The sequence below is a fragment of the Seriola dumerili genome, unplaced genomic scaffold (genome assembly GCF_002260705.1).
Source record: "Seriola dumerili isolate Sdu_G_001 unplaced genomic scaffold, Sdu_1.0 BDQW01000017.1, whole genome shotgun sequence".
NCBI classification, from domain to species: Eukaryota; Metazoa; Chordata; class Actinopteri; order Carangiformes; family Carangidae; genus Seriola; species Seriola dumerili.
In genome coordinates this window covers 5,782,807-5,808,119 of record NW_019174272.1, presented here as the reverse complement: position 1 = coordinate 5,808,119, position 25,313 = coordinate 5,782,807, and the positions used below count along the sequence as shown (strand labels likewise).

General features: G+C 42.2%; 1 protein-coding gene across 1 annotated transcript; it reads right to left on the bottom strand.

Annotated features, from left to right (window-relative positions):
* Window positions 1-1,186: 1,186 nt before the first annotated feature.
* rorb (RAR related orphan receptor B) lies at window positions 1,187-5,450 on the bottom strand. Its single transcript, XM_022755350.1, has 10 exons — window positions 5,216-5,450; window positions 4,511-4,596; window positions 4,255-4,396; window positions 3,583-4,014; window positions 2,966-3,087; window positions 2,420-2,552; window positions 2,150-2,257; window positions 1,805-1,915; window positions 1,599-1,711; window positions 1,187-1,367 (listed from the first exon to the last, which is right to left on the bottom strand). Exons 1-10 carry the CDS (start codon window positions 5,232-5,234, stop codon window positions 1,203-1,205), a joined length of 1,431 nt encoding a protein of 476 aa, XP_022611071.1. The 5' UTR covers window positions 5,235-5,450; the 3' UTR covers window positions 1,187-1,202.
* Window positions 5,451-25,313: the final 19,863 nt, after the last annotated feature.

The following is a 25,313-nucleotide window of genomic DNA, read 5'->3' as shown; positions in this document are numbered from 1 at the left end:
CACACTTTGAAGATTGGAAAGTTGTGAGTTTGTCTTGATTTTATCTTTTTTTGTGGGTGAAATTTCTGTACACTTCTGTCTGCTGAAATCTCATGTCAAGGCCCTAATACATAAGAAATAATGGGGAAGGTTGAGGGGACTTTGGGAAGAGGTGGGGGGTTCATTGTGAGGTCCTAGTTTCTGATTGGTTGTTTCTGGTTGATTGTTCGAAAGCAGTCCAGCTTTTATTGGACGTAATTATTGCAGCGAGAAAAAAATGATTGATAGGACGGCAAATCTGCCAGATTCTTTTTCTTGCAAAATAGAATATTTATGTATATATCTTCACCTTGAAAAGTAGTAGCCATTATTTTCTTTTTAAATCCTTCATATGCTCTCTTTACATTTCTATAAGTTCTCATCAGAAGGCTTTAGTACCTTCTTTACATATGAACAAAATCCAGACAAGGCTTCTGTATATCAACAAACCTGAATCGGCTCCCGGTTTTTACCCAATATTCTTTTACAAGTCTCAACTTTACAAATTCTGTACACAAGAAACTATCAAATAAAATAAAAACACATAGACAAGGTATAGTCAGCCACAGTGGGCTGCTGTATATTTAAATTAGGACTAACTTATTTTAACAGAACAAGAATAATACTGGAATCCGCTCTGCACTAGGAGAATATCTACAATAGCTTCTCTAAATCCACATTTCCCTCCCCCATCCAGCTTCTTCAACTTCACAATGTCTTCATGTGAAAAAAAAAAAAATCAAACAAACAAAAAAAAGATTTTTTTCAAAGTTAAAACAAATTAACTTACCCATTTTTTTTTCTTAAAGATTGACAGCTTAAAATTGTTCCTAGATGTTTTAAAGTCTGTACATTTCTGGTCAGTCAGTTCAGTTCAGGAGACAGGAGGAAGCCCCGCTCAGGTTGTGACTTGGGGCGCGTTTCATTTATATATACATTCTTCAGACTGTATCGGTGAACAGGATGGGATAAGTGCTGGACATTCCTAGTATTGTTGGCGGTAACTGTAAGTTTCTGGCAGATGATTCCTCGACCCCCAGCCTGAAATGAGGCTGGGGGAGCTCAGGAATATGTGGTTGCCACGATGATGACATAGTCGACACTGCCGTCTCGTCAGACGTGGCTGTGGTCTTATTTTCTTGGTCCTGCGCTGGCACCGTTTGTTGCATTTGAACCACAGGCAGTCACTTGGGCATGGCCATGGCAGAGTTGGGGTCGGGATTGAAGAGTTCTTTGTAGAGCGGAGGGAAGAGGACGTTGACTGTTTCTGGGTGGAGCTGCTGGAAGGCCTGGAGCTCCTCGGTGTGAAGAGTGCACAGGGCTGACAATGTTGGGATTCGGCTGATCAGCTGCGAGACAAGAGGGAGAGACAGTCAAGGACAAGGAAATTTAGACTGATAAACCACAGAAAGGGACAAGCTTAGAAGTCAGTTTTTGTACAACAGTTGAGCTTCTTGTGTTTTTTTTTTGTTGTTTTTTTTCCACATTGCACCACCTCTCCATGAGGCCAGAGGAGCTGCCGTATGTGTTTGATATGTCTGTCCTGGTACAACTTATCTCACTACAAAGGCTTGGCCTACCTTAGCCAGTGCATCTTCGTCCATGTGGTTCTTCTGCATAATGTGCTGCAGAGCAAAGTAGATCTTCTCCTGGAGCTTCTGGACTTTCCGAGGCTCCATCAGCCATGGCCGATCTGAGCGGAAAAAAAGTGTTTATAAGTATTTTTTTAAGGCGATGCAGATTGTTTACTTTATGATTGTAATAATCTTAAGGAATGCTCACTGACCTGTGGAAATTAGTACAGCTGCTGAGAACAGAGCAATCTCCTCCTCTGTCAGTTGCAGTGAACACAAACTCTTGGCAAAGTCAAACACCGCACTCACTAAGTCATCACAACCTTGGAGGGAAACAGGGAAGAGGACAGGGAGGGGCAGACAAAAAAAAGAGATTTTCATTACACTTACTCTGGTCATGCATGTGCTGATGAGCAAAAATACCTCACAGGGTAGAGGATTTTTATTTATTTATTTATTTATCTATTTATTTTTACATTTTTCCTCTTTTTTTCTGTTTCAAGTGGCCTTTTCCCTCATATATACCAAGACAAAATGCATAGGTAGTAATGCCTCACCTAGAGCTTTGAACATCTGCATGCCTCCGTACTTCCCCTCAAAGAGCACAGTGTTGTTGAGAGGGTTGAACGCTCTGCACATCCGCACCAAGACTACCTCCAGACAACCTGGAAGAACCAGGCAGAGAGATAGTTTGAGCCTGACAGTGATAGACTGACCAAAGGGCAAAAAGAATTAAGAAAGCAAAGGACTTTTGCTCCTTTGAGCGACATCGTCTGGCAAGACAAAGGGATGGGCCTGGCCCGGCATTGTCAGTCCACTAGTCTCACCTGACTTGAGCAGGAGGATCTGGTCATTCTGGCACAGTTCCATGAACCCTGAGATGCGCTTGGCGAACTCCACCACGTACTGGATTGCATGGGTGATCTGGATGGCACACTGCTGCCACAGCACGTCCCGGGGCTAGGAAACAAACATACCCAGTTTAATGGTTATATATTCTGCACTTAGTATAGTAGTTATAGTAGTTGTATTCATGTGAGTAAATGAAACTAAAAATCTTGTCACCCTCATTTCATATTTATGTTGCCTGTATGTTATGTTGTCCCATTGCCTGAATAAATACAGATGTGTTTCATTTCCATGTTAAGAGAGGGGGACAAGACGAGCTGAATTTGAATGTTCACTGATGAAAATGATGAAAAAATTATTTCAAATGGCCATTAATACAGACGTAAGAACGCGGCAACAATGAAGTAGCTTATACCTCTAGTATGGCAGGTGTAAGTAGAGTAAGTAACTAGAATAATAGAAACACAAGAAGAGCAGAAATACATGGGACATTTTAAATATCATAGATCAATATCAAGTCTCACCTTGCTCTGGTACATCTTGACCTCTTCATAGGAGTGTGTCTGCCAGGCAAGCTGCTGCAGCTCCTCTGTTGTGTACTGACATGTCTCCAAGTGGGACTTGATGATATTCTGAGCAATACGATCTGGAGGAGAGGATTCATACTCATTTATTCCTTTCCATACAGAAGGTCCATTCATTTACCCGCTCAGTTATACTCTTGATACAGCGGTATATGGTATGTGTATGGGTAGGGAAAGCACGTATTCTGCATGTTGTACTGTAGGTGCTATGATCTGTTGAATATTTAGAGGAAGTTGTTTTTTTTCTCGTTGCTCCCCTTTTACTGCTTAATTTAACATTCCCTTGGATTTGTGTTAAGTGATTAAATTTAACAAATTCTTAACATGTGCAAACTGCCTGAGCTGTACATACACTAATATGACACCTTGTCAGCTATCTGTGTAAGCCTGTCTGATCTGCTGTTCTGCACTCAGATTAGCACTCTGACTCACGCTTTCTAGCAGGACTACTTTGTGGGTAACCATTCATTTTCCATGTGGATAATTCAGGTAGATTTTAAATGTGAAACCATACTACCGTGTCTATCTCACAAACGGAGCAAAATATCGGTCTTTACCTAGCTCTCCCATGCTGACGTTATTGGGTCCCAGCTGACTGTCCTGGTAGCCTCCGTAGCTGAACAGGTTGGGTACAGGCGTCAGGTCGTACACCGGCTCCTGCTTAATGTGCTTCATGCCCGACATGTCCAACCCTGACTGGTCTGGAGACGGTTGGGTGGAATCCATCCCATAGTAGCCCCCCGGGACTCCGCCTCCATTACCATGGCCACCTTTGGGCAGCTCAATGACATGACCATTGGCATAGGTGCCCCCAATCTCATGGTTAAGGGTGGACAGTCCGTTGGTTAGGCTGGATGAGTAAACACGTGCCAGAGCTTCTGCTTCGCCTGTCTGCTGCTGCCGCTGCTCCTGCAGTCGTGCCTGGTGCTTCTGGACCTCTGCATACAGGCTGTCGCGTTGCTTCTTGGACATGCGGCCAAACTTTACCGCTGTATAGAAAGAAAATGCAACATACAGAGACAAAATTTAAAAACCTGCCATAATGTTTCAGCTCCTCTAGGTAAAGTAGAAAAATTGGGAAAAACAGCACAATTGATCCAAAGAACTTTACCTCAGATACAAATGTGCACTGGCTCTGCATGTATTTGTGTTGTTACACTAAATGACCAGTGATAATGAATCATTACTCTTTTTTTTATAGATATAGATACAGACACACTGGGTCTCACCATCTCTGGACATTCCTAGTGCGAGACATTTCTGCAGGCGGCAGTGTTGGCAGCGATTGCGGTTTGTTCTGTCGATGAGGCAGTTCCTCTGGCGGGGGCAGGAGTAGGATGCATTGTTCTGCTGACTCCGTCTGAAGAAACCCTGGTTGCATGTCAACAAAAAGCATGAATACAGACTTCCGGGTAACCGTAGAACACAGACATTCCTGAGCCAAAATGAAGAGAAATGTAACGTAATGTAATGTTAATGTCTCACCTTACATCCCTCACATGTAATGACTCCGTAGTGGATACCTGATGATTTGTCTCCGCAGATTTTGCATGGTATAACTTCGATTTGGGCTGTAAGCAAAAATAGAGGATAGAAAAGACGTGTGTTACAAAACTCATTTTAGACAGAACAAAGACTTTTGTTTCCAACACCTGATTCAGTCAGTTCACAGATTCTTAGACCTCAGTTGGTGGTCTAAATTGAGGTAAAAAAAAAAAAAAACAGTACATAACCAGGTTGGCTGTAGGACCTGGTTACAGTGTGTGTGGATGTGTGCGTGATTTCACAAGGGCACAGTGACATCTGGATATTCTGTATGTCCCTGTAGGAGTTCTTCTAATGACTGGGACATTGAGGACTGCATACGTGCACACCGTGCATGCACATTCACACACTCATAAATAACAGTATGACATTACTTGTGTGTGGGTTCTTTGTGTTGCGCTTGAAGGAGAGACCCCTGCAGGTTAGCAAGGTTGCCCGTAATGAGAAAACAGGTTGCATCGCTGAAAGACCACACTTGCTCAACTCTCTCTCTCTCTCTCTCTCTCTCTCTCCCTCACACACACACACACACACACACACACACATGCACACATGCACAAACACACATTGAGTTTCAGTAGCTTTTACCTAATCTACAAATGCACTAATTCAACTACTTTTTATTTCTGTCTAAATTTTACTCACTGTGTATAGGTAGCTCCATGTACAGATCAACCAAAGGCACGGAATATGAACAACTGCAAGTATTTCAGTGTAACACACTGAAGCACCTGTCAGTGGTGTCTTTCAGCTTATTATCCATAATATATGGAAAGAGAAAGCCGCTGTTCCTTCTAAGTCATATGAGATGGATGTAGAGGTAGGCAGGTATGTCTGCTGAGATGGCACACTCTCTATAAAGAGATTAGACAGCCTATCTAATCCTAAATTATTTCCCGACGAGCAGGTTCCCTCCTCTGCTGAGCACTGGCTTAGCCACAGCTGAAATAGCCATTCACATGTAATCTCCTTGCGTAGTCCCACCTGTAGGAAATTCTGCAAGTTTTATGAACTTTCCGAAAGGTTCCTCAACAGACAAGGTCAACAAGCAGAACAGAAAGTACAACTTTCTCAGTTTTATATTCCAGATTTGCATACGTTTTGCCTAAATGATCCCCCTTAAGAACAATATAAAACTTGCACTGTGTGATTGAAGTTGATGCTTATAGAAGTGTGTATTTACAAAGAGAATTGTGCCTGTGTTTGTGTTACTGTATGCATGTATGAATGTGTCTTGAATCAATGCATGTGCATACTGAAATGTGTTCTGTATAGTTATTTTTTTGTGCATTTGGGCAAGTATAATGTATGTACTGTTAACACAGTGTGAGAAGTTTCTGTGTGTATAAACTGCACAGATATATATTCTGTACTGTATATATATATATACACACATATATATGTGTGTGTATGTGGGTATACTAAATGTCTGTGGAGGAATGAGTCTGCAGTATATATAATTGGATAATCCTATATGCGGATCAATGGAGACAGTTCTGTCTGTCCAAGCAACTGAGCAGGTGTAGACAGTCTCTGCTGTCTATACACTGTATAGTCTGCCTGCACCTCGGGGACTTTGACTGTTTCACAGTATATATATGATCAAATCCCTGCTATAATACACACAGATACTCACAGCTGGTGGGCTGGTGGCAGCTGATTCATGTAAATGAATCTCTACTTTGTACTGTATTCTCCTTACGTGAACCTGAACACCCTTTGCAGAGATAATGATGGAACAGGAAGAGGAGCAAATAACCTTATAGATCCACAAAGCAACATGCTCATGTAGTCATTCATTTGGTTTTCTTTTCATTCATTCACTTGCTTATCTGCCTCCTAGTGGCTGTTCGGAGGCATAAATGTCTACTAACTACAAACTGACCTCCAGTCTGCCATAACCCTGGACTATGCACCGTCTTTCATCATGTGTTGTCGTAGTTATCTTTATAGTTGAGAATGGGCCTTTAGTGCCCTTATTCATCTCAAATTATAATTTACAAAACCCAACAATGGATCGTTGTGTCCCGCCGCAGTAGACAGTCTGTGAGTGAATGACCTGTGGACCGGACGACATGCTCTTTGACTGTGTGTGCTTAAGGTGGCGCAGCTCATGCTGAGCGTTCTGGTGTGGCTCAAGACGTGACCCATTTCCACCAATTCCTGGCCAACTGGTTCCAAACTGGGTCAGAGCAGAGCACTGGACTGGGACGGCACACAGACTACACATACACAGAGCTGTCAGTGAACATGGCCTGTAACACGCTATTTATAGTCCATAAAAACAGGTCAGTTAGGCCCGGGACATGGACGTTATCATCAGACCAAACAGACGGCAGGACAACAGTGCACCTGCCGTACGTCGCATCTCCTTCGTTTTTAGCTTTTCACAGTTACCTCTTACTTTTTGCTGTTGTTAACGCTTATCACAAACTTTTAGTCAAACTCTGATTAAAGTTTTGAACATGAAACAAGTGAGTCTCTATGGCTTTAGACTAGCTGAATGTGTTCAGCCCACACCTGCTGCTGCTGCAATGTGAAGATACATAGTTATCATACATAGTTATTATGTGACTGTGTATATCCACATGTATTATTATTTCTGTTGATTTTTCCAAAAAGCTCTTTACATTTCCCTACCTCAGAGAACTGTGTTTACTGTTTCTCTCCAGTGATTACAGTATATCTTCAGTGTATTTCTTTGTACCCCATGGGAGATTGTGCTCCTCTTTGTATCACATAATTATGCCCAAAGGAGCATGGGCGTGTGGGCATGTGCATTGTTTTAGTGTGTGTTTCAGAGAGGGTTTGAGTGAGCGTTTCACTTATAAGAAACACACAGAGAAATATAAAGTATGTGTACATGTCTGCGTGTGTTCGACGAAGTGTTTGTGAATGTGCGTTTGAGTGTGGGTGTCTGCATTGTTGAGAGTGTGTTGTGCCCACTGCCAGCGGGGACTGTCAGGTAGGATATAGGGAGACGGTCATGACAGCATTGCTGTTGCCAGGGTGACCACCCACTCGCTGCACTCGTCTGGCTGTCACAGCGATGATGTGCTAAGCTGTCACAGTCTTAAAGGAAGTGATGTCATCGCTGTGTGCAGCCAACTCACTGTTCGTCCTGTCGCCCTCTCTCAGCAGCGGGGGCTTTGTGAATTGTTTACCAAAGGACTCCCACTTTCACATCTAGTCAACAATAGAAGCCTGCCGCCTTGTTACACTTTAGCTGCATTGGTGGATTATACGTGTAGCAGAATTAAGAAGTGTTATCTGTTGGCTGTTCAGAAGAGGCTGTGTTCTTATTGTTTTCAAAGTTTGGATGGATGATAATGCATTTTGGGTATTTGATTTCATGGTTATAGTTTAGAGAAGCAAACTTACAGCTTCAAAGCTCTAGTAGAAGTGAATTCCTAAAATAGAGTAGAACTTCAGAGAACGGAGTCTAATGCAGCTATTCCCCTAACGTCTCTCTGACAGGCAGCCATTTCCAAACAAAACCTTAGTGGAAAAAAAGCCACTCATTTCTGGGTTTTTTTTTTGTGGAGATTACTTTGCTCCTAGGTCTTTCACAGAGGAGGGTGGGACTTATTTCTAACCTGAGTTGACCCGCTCCGAACAGAGTGACTGACAGTGTCCTCGGCCAGTGGGAGCGCAAGTGTTATCCTGAGGTTATTATGTAAGAGCGGGACTGCAACGCTGGCGATTCCTCAGCTAAGAGGAGGATCAGGCCTGCACAATCTCTTGAGAGAGAAAAAGATAGAGAGAACGAACTAGAGGTGGATTTCATAAAGAACAAGGCACAGATAGTTGTTTTAGTGTGCACCACACTACTGAGAGTTTGCACACGTGCATGTGTGTGTAGCTGATGGTGGCCATGAGGGTTGTGTTGCACTGGCACGTGTGTTATGATAATTGATTTTTAATGAAGTGAGGATCTCCTGTGTATTTCCTGGGCTGGCCCTCTCTCTAAATAGAGGCCTAATTATCTACATTGCACTGCAGAAAAAAAAAGCAGAGCATAGCACCAATATCTTAGTAATACTTCATCTGAAATGCATATGTAGCTCACACACAGAGTACCATTAATACACACATGCCAACACCTACAGTGACTATTGAAAAGAGCAGCGCTCTCCATCTATACTGATAATGTAGCAGCAAATGAAGGCCACTAGGTGTTGCTATACATGTTTAGTTTCTGTGTGCGTGCGTGCGTGCCGATCGTGCGGGTGTGTGTGTGTGTGTGTGTGGTCGTGTGTGGTGTGTGTGTGTGTGTGTGTGCGCGTGCGTGCGTGCGTGCGTGCGTGCGTGCGTGCGTGCGTGCGTGTGTGTGTGTGTGTTTCAAAAGGGGCAGACTGGACATGCATGTTTCATTCATTCAGCCTGCGGGGTGGGTTTACAACAGAAACATATCCAAAGCAACACACATGTACACATACACAGTGTCATGAAGTAACAATAGCACGGCGGTATACACTAGAGGTTGGTGCTGTAGTATCACAGTTTATGGAACAGTTAAAATCACTTTCTGGCATAACTTTTGCCAAATGTAAGGCACTTCAGAAATGCAAACACAACTCCTACTGCAGTCCCAGGGGTTGATTTGTTGGGGATGAATGTGGGTGGTATCTCCACTTCATTAAAAATATGCATAGCTTCTTCCCAGTTAACTAGATATCTTCTGGGAAAATGAAGGAGATCAGCACTTTACCCCCCCTCTTCCCCACCCCACCCCACCCCTCCTTATTAAATCTGAACAACTCCGACGCTGGTCTTAGATGTCTATATACTGTGAATTATGCTATCACTGTTCGCCATCCACTCCACTTCAGTCTGTTTGACTTTTTCATTTCTCTCTGAGTGTTCCTACTCGCTGTAAGTGGCTGTGTGACTGGGAAATCATTTCAGTTGCTGTATTTCATGATCTATTTCCATCTCTCAGCGTAACTCTGTCTTCCGTGTCTCATAGAGCTTAGAGAGGAACAAGCGTTTTTCTTTTTCCTCCGCCGATGATGAAAAACACTGAGAAAACTTTTTGGTGGCGTGATCGCTGAGTGGATGAGCACACACAGCTGGGAATAGCGTATAGCAGTGCTGCTTGGGTTACCTCCCCTGTGTCTCCTGTCATGTTTTCACATCATACTGTCCCATTAAAATCAATGAAACACTGCCACTGCATATGGTTTCAAACGGACTTGTGCTGTCATACTTCTCTCTCTTTCTTGTCTCTTTTTACTGTCTGAAACATCTGAAAATTATATTGAAGAGTGGTGGACTATCTGCTCTCCTTCCAAAAAAAAAAAAAAAAAATGAAGTGTACTTCACTCACTTTCATCTGTCCTCCATACTGTAGGTCCTCTTTACTTTTCAGACACCAGCATGTGGTATTTATCAAAAAGGCCATTGTTTTGGGAGCCTTATGGTTTAAGATGTCGACGGTGTTGTTGCAAAGTTTGAAGTGCAAAGTCTCTCCCCTTGTTTTCTGTCTGTGTCTACTGTCTGTTCTCTCATAAAGGCATTATATATGTCATCATATGTATATGTGTGTCATCACTGATCACCAAGCGTTTAGGTCAAGGTGTCGTTTAAAATTTTTCAATACTAGTGCCAATATGATATGGATCATTTTTCCGTATTTTTCCAATTTTACAAAAGAAGCCAAACTTTCAAATTTTAACATTACCAAAACATTAGTTGTCATAACAAGACTTCAGTGGGATGGGATTAAACTAAAATACAATCCAGTTAAAAGTATGATTTTGAATCAGTTAATATCTTATAAGACTAAAAAATCTGACCAGGCATCTGATGCCAACTTTTGATAATTGGGAATTTTCAATACTCAATGCTACAGACAACTTATGTTTGGAACCAAACATTGAGGTTCAATACTAAGCCATATGTGCTTTCTCTTCATTTTAACAATGTTGAATGCTCATGTTAAACATGCTCTTTGGATGACAGCATCACTCTTACCTGATCAATTGCTTTTATTTAGTGTATTAGGAAACAGCTTGTAAACACCAGTAGCATAGATAAATTAATTAATTGATTAGCTGATCAGCAGAAAATGAATTGTTAACTATTTAAGCAAAACTGCCAGTCATTCTCTGGTTCGAGCCTTTCTCTGTTCTTCTGCTTTTCTCTGGTTTATTCCATTGAAAGTTAATTTTCTTTGAGCTTTGGACTCTTGTTTGGGACAAAATAAAACAACTGTCCTACATCACATTTTCCCAAGGTCACCTTGGAGCTTGTGAAAATGTGATGGACATTTTCACTATGCTAAAGAGCAAAGGTTTGATCAGCTAATTGAAAACAAATAACCATCAGTTGCAGCCCTAAACAGCAGTGAAGTTGACGCCAGAGATGATCATCCCTGATTCAAACATCTAGGCCAGATCTGACTGATAAACATAACAGCAACTTACAAACACAAACCGTCCTCATTAACACAAGGTGACACAGTTGTGTACCGGGTCTGTCTTTGTTTGTCTGCTGTGCAGTATGCTACAGTAATAATCATAATGCCATGCAGCAGGCCCATCTCCCCTCCCCCATCTCCATCCCTCGCTGCCAAGCATGTCTTTGTCCACTCTGTAATATAGACAGTCACACTGTTGCTGCATGTTGTATGTCACTACCCCCAACCTCTGCTTTTCCCATCAGTGTAACGTCATCGACCCCCCTCCACACTCTGCCAACACACACATGTACAAACAGTCAGAAAAACAGTCGCTCTTGCCCTCCCCCCATGCTGTATGTCAGAGGGCATGAGCTTGTCCAGCTTGCCATGCGGCCCCAAAGCACTCTGGGTAATTGCTCAGATAGCAGGTCTGGGATCAGCTGCAGTTTGCTCATAGAATATTGTGCGGCGGTGTGATTGGACGCCACAGAGAGGGAACAGAAGGGGGCCACTGGCTGTCATCCAGTGCATCGATTCACATGCACACACACACACACACACACACACACACACACACACACACACACACACACACACACACATGCTCGCACAGACACATTCAGACAGACAGAGGCACACATTCAGACATGCTTGAATGCATACATTACTGCAAACTGCTTTTGAAAAAGCAGACTATAATGTATGATTTTTATGCTTGCCCCCCACCCAACACACACACACACACACACACACACACACACACACACTCACACTCTCCCACCCATTGCAGCATGTGTCCACAGATGGATAAGAGGAGAGGGAGGCGTGGGAAAAAAATCCACAGGGTAAACCCAACCCCTGCCTGAACACATATATATACACACAAACACACAGTGTGCCCATCTGCCTCCTCAGATCTGCCTCTCATGGTCACTGTACACACTCGCACACACAGGCGTACGCTCACACTCCAACCCCCTGGGTGACCTGTAGGACCCGGGTGGCCTTTGACCTTTCCTTAAGGACTGAGAGAGTGCATCAGAGTGGAAGGAACGAGTCCAAGTGTGAGAGGTCTGCATCTGGTCATTACCGTCCTGAGAGCAGCCATGAGAATGCACACACACTGAGGCATACTTGCTTAAGCACACATGCACACACACACAGAAATACACACACACACACACACAGTGCTTTAAGCGCTCTCTCTTATATCTTTCTTTTCTTTTCCTCTCACGCCTTCACCGTCACGTTAGCAGACATGCATGTGTGCACACTGAGCTGTGAAACACTGAGTCGGTCGTGGTGTTCTTGTTTTGTTTCGGGCGAGGGGAATCATTTCAGAAAAGAATGTGTTTACAAATACACACACACACGCACACACACACACATACATACACACATACTGACTGAGATCCTGCCGTTTAAATCTCTGAAGTGAGGAAATAACGTTTTGTTGGCGTTGGCCATGTCCTCATCCTCCCTTAACCTCACGCTCCTCCTCCTATGGTGTTTCTCTTGAGCCTAATTGTAGATGACAGTGTGTGTGTGAGTGTGTGTGTGTGTGTGTGTGTGTGTCTTTGAGGTGGAAGGGAGAGGAAAAGGTGGCTATCCCAGTGTGGAGAGAGAAATAGAAAGAGAGGGACATCCACGGAGAGACAGACAGAAAATTGCTCTCAGTTCTTACATAAGGTGCAGAGAAATTTGCCCTCGGTTTCATTGGAGTCACATCCTTTATAATGATGGTCGGTGGTCAGTCAGATAAAATCGGGAAACAGGAACACCAGCGTGAGTGAGGCTGAATGGACTTTAAAGCATTAATGAAGAGAGCAGCACTTAGTGTGAATAGCTGACAGAATTAAATCACTGAGGGAAGGATGGAAACCGTGTTTTTTTAAGAGCTATCGAAACTGTTTCCTTTTAAATCTGATTAGATGTTGTTGCAGTTGTCTGTGTATGCATCTGTACATGTAGTGTATCGGCTGTATAGACATGTATAGACTTTTGTGTACATGCAGTAAAAGTGCAGTGGTGGAAAATAACTAGGTGTATTCACTTATGTACAATACTTTAGTAAATTTTTTTGGAAATTTTACTTGAGTATTTACAGGTTTTGCTACTTTATACCCCCACCTTACTAGATTTTAGCAGGAAATACTTTACTTCTATTAAATTTATATGACAACTGTAGTTACTTTGAAGATGAACAATTCTCATACAAATCATATGACCAGCAAATAAAATAACATGCACATGATAGATTAAACTACCCAAGAGTATATAACGAAGCTAAGATTAGCTTTAACAACATTAAAATTATGTTTACACATTGCATCATATCTATCATTATTGTCCAATAATATAATATTCATATAATATGTCTGAAATGGCCTGTCCTGCATTTTACTTTTACTTTTAATACTGTCAGTTCATTTTTAATTATACTTGTGTGCTTTAACGTGAAAGGACCATAACAGTTATTTTTGCATGTTTCATCCAAATACCTACCTGCATTTTACATGTCTCCAACCATGCAACTATATTTAAGCTTTGACAGTATATTGTCAAATTCCCTCATTTTTCTATGGCCAATACACCCAACTGTGTTATTCTTACACTGTGGTATTACTTGTAAGTAAGTTTATTTCTATAACACCTCTCAAGAGCAGAACGTCACAGTGTTACTGCCACTAATGTGAATATTCTCGCCCCTCTGGTTGTGGGTTTATGTATCTCTTTGAGTGAAACCGGCTGGCTGCTTGGAGAGTGAACATGAGCATATGAATGAATGAGTTCCCATTTGAGTTTAAGTGTGCTTTCAAAAGGTCTGAATGTATGTGTGCGTTTCAGCGTGCCTGTTTGAGCGAGTGTGTGAGCACGCATGTGTGCGAGTATGTACGTGTGTGTCCTCTCCCAGGGATGGCCGCTAATAGCTCGCCTCGGGCAACAATTTAACTCAGCCTAACAAGGTTCTCCCCAAAGTGGCCCCAGGGGCATCTCTCACAGAGGCAAATTGATCACAAAGACTATCACACAGCTCAGCTTGGCTCGACCCGGCCTGCTCTGCTCTTCACCTGCTCGCTCTCGCTCTCTCGCTCTCTCCCTCTCTCCCTCTCTCTCTCTCTCTCTCTCTCTTTCTCCCCCTCTCTTTCTCTTGTGGGATGATTTAACAGAATGTGTTATCAACATTAATTCTGAGTGGAGAGAACAAAAGCAGCAGCAGCCTTGGTTTCATAATTGCATTCTCTTTGTGAATGACAGGAGACCCCTCGTCAACAGCCACTGCTTAGGACACACACACACAAGTGAGCACACACACTCGTGGGTTAAGAGAGGGTAACTCGGGATTTGGACACAGTGAGAGAGAGAGAGAGAGAGAGAGAGAGAGATGTAGAGAGAAAGAAACATAGACCTAATAAGAGTCTCTTCAATGAGATTACAAGCACTAAAACAGGCTAATCTTTGTCATTAAGAAAAGATGCCGCAGTAGGCTAAGTCATATTATAGGCTTATTGTTGTTAGTGCTATGCACCTGCCAGCACCGAACACCTTCACAGAGTGGAGGCATTTAGCAACATTACGTTTCGGACGGGCTAATGTGCATACACAGTATCAGTTTTACATCGTTCTTGTAACTATGGGGAGACAAGTGCTGCTTTTTTTATGCAAAAGTAGTCACAGTAACAACAATGCAGCCACTTTCAAGTAATCTGGTTTGTTCTTTTTCTTTTTCCTGATGAAAACCATTTATCTCCAGAATGTCAGAGTTTAATGAAATAAGAAAAACAGCCTTGTTTTAAGCTTTGCAGAAATGCAATTTTTCTGTGAATAAATGTGATTTTTAGGTTTTTTCTTTTAGCCTGAGACACAGTTTTTCTAAAGGAGCATTTAATCTATATGTTTATGATTATGTATGAAGTAGATGTTTGAATGTTACACTGACACACACCTACAGAATATGGGCTAATCTGCTTTGAGTGTTAGCTAAAGTCTAATGGTTGGTTTGCCAGTGTGGACTTTGGATACCACTATTACAGGTGCTGGCGTTATTCATTGCTAAAGGCAGCTACAGTTTGCAAGTGTAATGTGTGTGTGTGTGTGTGTGTGTGTGTGTGTGTGTGTGTCAACGTGCAAGTAAACACAGATTCAGTGCTTTACCCACCCTCCATTCGGTTATCCCTCACTCTTTCACTCTCTCTTGCTCAAGCAAATGCTCACACACACACACACATGCATGCACTATTATATAACTTTTAAGTCTCTCCCTTACTTGCTCTCCCTTTTCTTATCTCACTCATTCATTCACTTTCTGTTTATCTCCTGCTTTAACTTTTAATTTGACATGTATTCACTTCACAGATTCTCAGTGCTACATGTCGGTGACCCCTGAACCCAGAGTTCAGACGTGCACATTGTCATGCTCTCTCTCTTTGGGCTGTCAAACGGTAGCCCTCTATCTCTCTCTCCATAAAACGAGATTGATTATGAGACAGCAAAATTAAATTAATTAATTCCTGTTCTTTATATGAGCACATTTTTCATGAAAGCTACCCCTCCAATGATATCTCTGGTCCCTCTGTTCATACATTAATCAGTTTCTGCGTTTAACAAGCACAGTCACCCTCTTCCCTCGGTTTTTACTTCAGTGTAAATCGGAGGAAAATGTGAATATTGAATATCATTGTGCCTCCATTGAGACATGCTGCCTTCATGGATGAGTAAAACTGACAAAACAGAAGGAGCTGTCAGAGGACTCTATGACTTCAAGGCAGATTTAGAGTTTAGGAGTGGTTCAGGCTGAAATCCCTCCCGGCTAAGATAAAGTGGAGACACAAACCAAAGCGTGCCGTATAGCCCACGCTTTGTGTGTGTAAAGATTAGAGAAAGAGAGAGAAATAGAGAGAGAAATAGAGAGAGAGAAAGAGAGAGAGAGAGAGAGAGAGAGAGGGGAGAAAAACTGTTCGCCTAGACTCCCCCAGACAGCCGCAGAGAGATAAAACCAACATGGAGTGCACGCTGAGCACATGCTAAACAAACACAGGCTATGATAGCGGCTCAGTGGGACCACAGAAGTGCCATCCAGGCCACACACACACGCACACACACACACAGCATGGTGGGATGTTTTTAGTAGACGGCTTGAAAAAAGGTCAGGCAGACACTTTAGGTGAGGAGTAGACTGGGGGTGTCTGAAAACAGGTGCACAGACTTCCCACTGTCTGTGAGAGCTGAATGTAAGCTTTGTGTTTGTGTGCGTGTGCGTGTGTGTGTGTGTGTGCGTGCGTGCGTGTGTGTGTGTGTGTCTGTCTGTCTGTCTGTCTGTCTGTCTGTCTGTCTGTCTGTCTGTCTGTCTGTCTGTCTGTCTGTCTGTTGCAACAGCACTCTGGTGGTACCTCAGTCAGTCAGTAGGGCTGTGTTGAGGGATTAACAGTGTGGCCTGCATGGGCTTGGGGTAATCTCTCCTCTCTTCTTACATAACACTGGACCATTAGTCAGCACAAACACACAATAAACAACACAATCAACAACACAGAGCTCCACAACAGACCACACATACCGTGATAACACTGCAAACCAGAGATTCAACTCAGGCCAGGTGCTCACTGTGGTGCGCAGTGAGTGATTTCATGGCAACAATGGAAACCAGTGATTTGGTGATAAAACCTGTGCACTAACCTGCTGTTTCTGACTGAGGATGGACCCACTTGTTTCCAAACAGGCTCCAAACAGTATGTCAGTTCATATTTTGGTGCAGTTGTTCATTCTTGGTGATAATAGAGGCCCTTCACACAGACTCCTTGTTGATGATTTCAATTATCTTTTGGGACAAACTGTTGCTGTTTATATGGTTCGCTCATGGATATCTTGGTAACCACCCCACCCCATCACCATTTACAGACAGTATATCAAAATTTAATAAATGGCTTATAAGTGTTCATTATTGTACTGTATTTGTCAACAATTATAACTTCTCATATGAATATATATTTTATATCATTACAACTGTGATTTACTATGTTTGCTCATGAATGCAAAATAGGAGAACTTCAAGTTAACTGTCACCAGTATCTCATAAACACATCGACTACTATCAACATATTGAAACCAATAATAGGAACAAACATTACAACAGCAAAATAAACTGGAAATAAATTAAGTAATAAATATTTAGAGCCAGTGCTAAGCGATCAAATTACTAAAAGGTATAGACTTTTAGCATTAAAAGTAAAGTAAAGCCATTCAAGTTATGTGCAATAGATTTATCTAAACAGACTGTTTCCGTTGGCTCTGACTAAAAATTGATCCCGGGATGCTTTAGAATTGGCCAAATCAATGCTCACACAAGCCTCCAAAGCAAAGCGGGATAGGACTAATTCTATTGGCATGAGGCCGTCATGCATAGTATTGCAGCTGTGTGTGTGTGTGTGTGTGTGTGTGTGTGTGTGTGTGTGTGTGTGTCAGTGCTCTCTTCGTTTGTATGTGAGCACATGCCATCTTCCAAGGTAATGTAAATAAGGTTGAAATTGGAATAGCCACGTCGCTGTGTCCTCGCCTTTTGACACCGCTCGTCATCACCTCTCTCGTTTATTGCTCTCTCACACTCTCCCAATTTCTGTCATTCTATCTTTTCCCATGGTGAAGGAGTGTGGAAGAATGTGATTGACACATATCGCTAACAGAGGAGATCAAATGGCGTCGTGAACCCCTCCTCCCCCTGCTGCTCCCTCCATCGCTGAACTCACTGACCTGTCTGACCCGGGTGCATCTATGAGGTGTAAAAGCTCTTAGGCTTATAGCAGTAATACAAAGTATCCATACACACAGGCGAATGGGGACTAATGTAAAGATCACAGAGAAAATAGGAATATATTGACATATAGAATACATGTCTACAGGGTCAGTCTATGTTTGTGTGGTTTTGTTGGTTTCTGTAAATTCAAGTATGTGATTGTCTTTAGCAGAGACCTCAGTGCTGTTCTCTAACTAATTCTAACTGATTGAAACATTTGCTAGGAGGATGGTGATGATGCTGATTGGCTCTGATATGCTTTGCAAACCCAAACTTATTTCTCCAAAATATAACATGTAATTGCAATAATTATAATTTATATCAATTCAAATCAAATGAGACTACAAGAATTAAATCATTTTTGTTTTATATTATTTATTTCTTTGTCCATTTAGAGTTGTTTATTATATAGGATTATATCCTGAAATTAAACATTGCAATTACCAAAACTTTTGAACTTCAAAATATAATGCCACTGTTACTGGTGTTATTTTATTATGCAACTTCTTTGTTGGTTTTAAGGGGCACACGATTCACAGCACTGCATCATCATAGTGCCGTTGAAAATACAGAAATAATTATCCTGTTTACAACATCCTACACAACACTGAGCCATATTGGGAAAAAAACCCCACGATGCTCCATTTTCTGACATGAAGAAAAGGCCCTGATGATATTATTCTATCTGTTATTTCTCTGGCTTTTCCTGGCCGGGCGATGTGGTGACATCATCTTCGGTCAGGGCTTCAGGAGTTGTGGCTATTGTTAAATGATAATTACCACGGCTCATGAGGGGCCTCTATTTTTTATAACCTTGTGGTTGTGAGCACATTTCTGTGTAAGGGCAGCCGAGACTCCACACACACACACACACAGGTCGAGAGTGGGGGCCGCACGGCCCACACTGATTTAATTCTATCTGACAAAACCCTTTGGGGCGTGCAGAGGGAGAGAGGAAGATGGAGAGAGAGAGGGAGAGAGGGAGAAAGAGAGAGAGAGACACGGAGAAAGAGGGGTGAGAGAGACGCTTCAGGGGCCTCTTCTGCCAACCACAGCTATAAAGTGAAAGCAGGAGCTTTCGTATACCCCCCAAAGCCTCCCATGCACGAGAGTGGTCGCGAGGCCCATTAAAATGTGGATAAAATACAAGGTGCATGACAGAGGAGTTTGCCATGGGATGAGAGAGAGACGGAGGGGGAGAGAGAGAGAGAGAGAGAGAGAGAGAGAGAGAGAGGTGGGGGGTGTTTGGCCTTCTCATGTTTTTTCTTGCCTGAGGTTTGATGGCCTGAAGTTTAGGTAGCAGAAAGCTTTATATGACATTCAAACACAAAAAACATAACAGGAAACAGATAGATAGATAGATAGATAGATAGATAGATAGATAGATAGATAGATAGATAGATAGATAGATGGTTTAGCTACATGTTTGCAAATTTATTTCAAGTTAGACACTAGATTAAAATGAAGTTACTTGAAGCCATTAAACAGTATTACTGGTTTAATTATTGTTGTTCATAATCCTGTTAATAATAATGTGAACAAGAATTTGTGAAATAATAACAACATACTGACCAATCATTTATTATCTGATATCACAACAATTACAATAAAACTACACATCTGATTACAATAAGCCAATATAAAAAGTCAGAAAAGGTTTGTTTTATTTTGAAACAGATTCCATCTGTATTTTAGTCTAACATTTTATTTTTCTCAGATTATAGCGCCGATTTTGAAGTTTAGACTTTCTGCATGTGAATCAAATTTATCTTTCTCTTTCCTCTCCAACTTGACACCGGTTCATTCAAACATACTTGTGAATTAGATTAATTGTTTCAAATGTCAAACGGCAGCACGACGAGGCCCAGCCAGTTAGAAACAGATCCACTTATAATTTACAGTTCAAGATCGTCCAGTTGAACGAGTGTTGCAACTTTGCCTCAGCGACAATTACCCAACATTAGCCTGTCATGAAAAAATCAAAACAAATGCTAAAAGAAAAAAACGCAGAGCTGATAATAATCAGGTTAAATATTCAAGCATATCGTGTTTAACGACGGATGAACTGTAATCAGCTGATGATGAAGAGGAAACGAAATTTTCTTCTGATTTAAAGGGAATTCAAACATGAGTGGAAGGAAAGGCTCAGTGAGAGTGGAAAGAGCTGTGTTAACCTGTGTGTATGTGTGAATGTGTTTTCTGTGTGTGAGAGACAGTGTGTGTGTGTGTGTGTGTGTGTGTGTGTGTGTGTGTGTGTGTGTGTGTGTGTGTGTGTGTGTACGTGCGCGCACAAGGCGACATTGACGTTGAATTTCAACATCCCCGGCGCGGTGCAGAGCGTTATGGAAATGGGTTAGTGGAACGCATGAAAAAGTGGCGTATCCCTGAAACATTCAATAAAGTTTATCGCCATAAAAATGGCAAATGAAAGTTTGTTTTCCCGCACATCATCTGATCGGATCTGGTGGCTGCCTATCCGTAATTTCCGCTGGTGTGGAGTGGAGCTCAAATGATTAAAGCTTTAATCAAATATCATGCGCCACTTTTAATTTCCAGTCACAGACTCCGGCGGCTTTACGCATGAATTTGCAAAAACTGCAGGCCTCTTCCACACAGAAACACACACTTAGACTCAAAACGCACACACAGACACACACGCAGAGAGATCCAAATAAACTTTTATGCTTAAGGTGGCTGCTGAGGCTGCAGACAAATCCAAACACACACCTTCAGCTTTGCTGGGAGAAAAGTGACAAAACAGCTTTGCAGCGAAAAACTCCCAGAATAAACTTTCAAGGCCAAATCTGGGATAAAGCCAGCCGTGCTATGTGTGTGTGCATGTGTGTGTGTGTGTGTGTTAAGCGGGTTGAAGCTTGGGCAAAAGTGGCGGCGGTGTTTGGAGCAGTGGGATGGTCTTACCTCGCATGGTGTTGGCGTTGCTGGAGCTGGTGCTGAGGCTCGCTTCCCAAAGCAGCAGTCATGAAGAAACAAACATAAACACTTAAAGATGGGGAGGGGGTTGCGGGGGGGTTGGGGGGAAGATCCTCGGTTAAAAATAACAACAACGAAAAGAGTGTAGATGATCTGCGACGACGTCCACTGGCTGCCCTGAGTGGAGGCGTCTCTGCGCTAAAAGCATCCCAGACCGGGGCGCAGGGAGGCGGGCTGAGGTTGGTCGGTGCGTCGGTCGTTGCGCTCTGGTCGTGTGGTCGCTTTTCTCATGACATCTGCGCTCTCACCTCTATGGGAGGGTTTCACTGTTTTCTGCGGGCTGAGGGAGGGAAGAGCGTATAGGAGAGGCTTTACCCGGCGGCCCGGATTGGACTGGAGCACTTTCCGCTCCTCCCACTCTCTCCTGCTCAGCCTCCAGCCCAGAGCCTGCACACACACACACACACACACACACACACACACACACACATAGCCTGAGCGCTCTCTGCCGCTACAATACACAGATACAGTCACAACAAAGTTTTTAATGTCACCTCTCGACTATTTTCATGCATGCACAGAAAAAAGTACATCTTTAATCCGGTCTCATATGACTACTGGAACCTAACACGCTGCTTGTTGTGAAGAGGTTATTTATTCCTATTTGTCCCATTTCAGTTTTATTGGTTTGAAGGTTGAAACATAAGGGACCAAACTGATCCTTTGACTCAACACTGATTTACATGATTTCAACTTGATTTTATGATTTAAGGTGATTGTTTGTGGCTCAAATATTAGCTGCAGATACGTGACAAAAATGCTGAAAAAATATAAACGGATAAAAAAGCTAATCTATAGACAGACTGACTGACAGACGGACAATATATATCATACAAACATAATCACGGAAGCATTGGAGATATATGTTTGTTTGTTGTAAATATGGTTGGGCAGGTTTAAAGTGATGATCCAGCACCATATTCTCTGAGTGTTTTATTTTTTGTTTAGCCTGTTTCAGTGAAGAAGCTTTAATGCCTTATTGCGTATAAGTAAATATGTGGATGGATTAATGCATAAAGCAGGATATTTTATCACCACATCAGCTGATTATCTCCCACTGATGTTCAGCTGAAATCACAGTTGTTATAGTTAATAACTACACTACAAATATAATACAAAAGTATATATGTTTAAAACAAAAAATAAAAACTTTTTTACATTTGTCCTGTAGAGGTTATACATATAGAGGCTAATAGATCTTATGTCACAGAAAGAAGAGCAGCTCAGGTGACATGAGTTGTCTCAGGTGTCCTGAGGATGACTTTCAGGGTGGGGTCCTCTCCTTCCTCTGAGAAGCTCTGAAATACTGACCTGGAAAATGAAAGAGTAGGTCCACTACTGTACTGAACAATGACTGACCCAGTGCAGGCTGCAAGTATTAAATGTATTACAGTTTGTTTGAGCCAAACCTTGACCTAGTATACTCATAATTTCATATCATGAAGATGAATAATTTTCTTTCCAATGATGTTATTTAAAAAAAAAAAAAAAAAAAACATCTTAAAACCCAGCACTGCTCTCATACAGAATTGTTTCAGTGTGTTTCATGGACTAACAATCAGGAACATGGAAATCTTTCATTGTATTTAATGGGCGCTTCTTTGAAATTAAGACCACATCCAGATTGAGACATTACACCTATAACTATGGATTACTTGTGATCACACTGTTATGACACGTAAAGTGGGTGACTGACAAAAATTACTGTAAGTCCTAGTTTTTGACTTTGTTTGACGCATCCTTCACAATTTCACCACACCTTACACATTCGTACAGTCATTGCACCATAAACTGCTTCACCTTATAATGAGTAATATGTTTTAAGATATGAGGTAACGTATTTTTATTTACTTGCTCCATGTCTGAACTTAATGAGGCAGCAGCGTGTTCTTTTTTTCCTTATTTAATGAATATCCAGGGCTAAAGAGGGACAACTGATCCCTCACACTATTTCATGGTCTTCTTGTTTTATCACTGCAGTGTATCAGCAGATTAATAACTACAGTAATCATCACAGCGGTAAACTCTGACTGACTGAGACGAAAGGAAACCCTGCCAGGTCTTCTTTGACCCTGGACCAACTCCTGGTCACCTCTGGTGCGAGGTCCAGTGAAATGTAAGCACAAGAATGTAAAAACTGATCATGTCATGAATGTGCAGAAGTGAGTGTCGGTCCTCTCAGTGCTGAAAAGAGCCACTCCTGTCACACACGGTTAGCGTCATGCCCAGTGTTCAGCGTCTGTCATTAGAGTGGTTTTCTAAGAGATAACACTGTCAGAGCTTCTGTCGATCTGTGCGAGGTAGGAGAGAGGCAGGTGTGGGTGAGAGCCACTTTTACCCCCGGTCTCTTTTAGCCTCTTTAGCTGTGGCCCAGGGAGGGAGAGACACAGAGAGAAACAGAGAGAGAAACTGCCCCGAGCACATCTCCACTGACCTACATTTCATCTGTCGCTTTTTTCCACTCTTGCTTTTTTTTTTTTCATCTCTTATTTCTCCTGTACCAACAGCTCCATAATTGTGATGTAATGACCAAAGCAAGCGTGATAAAATCCCAGACTGGTCAGGATGAAACACTCTTGAAGACAGGCAGACAGAAGAAAGAGATAAAGAAAAGAAGAGACAGTAGAAGACAGACGGGCGGTGGGGGGGTAGGGGGTTGAAACAAGGGAGTAGTTAGCTCTTCAAAATACAATAAAGGTTTCATCCCTTTTTGTCAAAGCAATAAAAAATTGTCCTTATGTGATCTGTGTGCTGCGTGGACTTCAATCCATCTGAGGGCTGGGGACTCCATTAAGATGGATTACCCCTCATTGCCAACTAGTCACTGTTCTCCCAAAGCCACAGAGATAGCAGAGAAATTACTTTAAGCATGAGCAAATATGTGCATTGTCTGTTGAGCAAGGATGGGGGGAAAAAAAAAGAAAGAAAAAGAACATAGAGGTTGTGTTTGATGAGATACACTGGAGTGGAGGCTGCTCTGTCCATATGGTGGTGAGAGGGAGGAAGGGAGCAGGAGAAGCAGACCGGGCCATGCCTAAGGGTGGAACTTGGAGAAGGAGAAAGCAGCACTCTGTGCCGAGATGGGATCTCAGGTCCTTCTGCCTTTATGTTTCACTGTCTATTTCTGTTGGCTGCCTGATCGCCTGCTGCATCTCTGTCTGTCTCTCTGACTGACACTCATCAAGTCTGTACTAATTGCTTGGCTGATTGACTGTGAATCTGTTTTGTGTCTGTCATGCTTGTATTTTATCGTTCATGCTTGCATCCAGTTTTTTCTTATTTAAATGTATCTCTTTATTTCAGTTTGTCTCTTCCGTCCTTTCTTCCCTCCCTTTTTGGACCGTGCTAGCGGCATGGCTCCAGGGAAGGTATTGTTGATCTGTCACTCGGTCCACCACTGTGGTCCCGACCGAAATATCTCAGCAACTATTGGATGGATTGACTTGGAATTTTGGACAGACATTCCCAGACAATATATCCTGACGGCTTTGTTGATCCTCTGATTTTCCTGCTGGTGTCACCATGAGGTTGGCATGCATCGGTTTGAGTGATATATCTCATCAACTACTGAGTGGATTGCAAGACATTCAGGATAAACCTGGAATTATGCGTTGCAGAAAATGCACAAAACTTTCTCTGTGAACCTACAGTGCAGAGAGAAGGGAATTCTGATCTCAACAATGTGTAGTCTGGGAACATTGCAGCATAATACTCTCACAAGTAATCTTCTAGCAGAACGTTTTTTTACACAGATATTGTGTTGTTTTTTATTTGTCCTTCCGTTCGCTTGGGCTTGAGGTTGAACTGATCAAAATTTAATGTTCAGAAGTCAAAGGGCAAGGTCACTGGTATCTCGAAAAACACATTTTTGACCATAACTCAAGAATTAATTAGCTAATTATGGCAAAATAAAATTTGACATCTTTTATTAAATTCCTTCAAAGTCGACACTTCATATATTTTATCAGGCTTGTAAACTGTGACTTGACTGGTTGGCGGAGGGATACAACCACAAGATGGAAATTCTAGTTTTTACATGGTGTTTACACTGATTTCTTTTATGTTTTCTTTACATTGTGGTTTGCTGAATGTGAACTACTTCCTAGTGGACATGAAAGGTATACACCCAGTCTGTTATTACATTCCCATCAGCCACAGCTGAACTCTGTTTTAGTGCCAATTAGCAAATTAGCATGCTAATATCCTACACTAAGATGGTCAACATTTAGCAAGTACAAGTTGCCTACAGCAGCCTCACAGAGCTGCTTGCGTGGCTGCAGACTCATACACTTGTTAAACCCATTACGTTCTGCCTCTGTTAACATTTGACCCTTTCATTCAACAATATCATGACAACATGCAAAGCCTTTTTCATCCACAGATTCATCCCATTAATGCATCTTATTAACTTTGTACCTTCTACACAGAGATGTTGTTTTGATGGAGTAGCAGACAGGAAATGTTCCTCTACCAAATCCATCTGGATATTTAAGTTTAGTGCTGCCAGGCAGTGTGTCCCAGAAATGTTTTTTTTTTACACCCCACCACCTGCTGCCAAATGA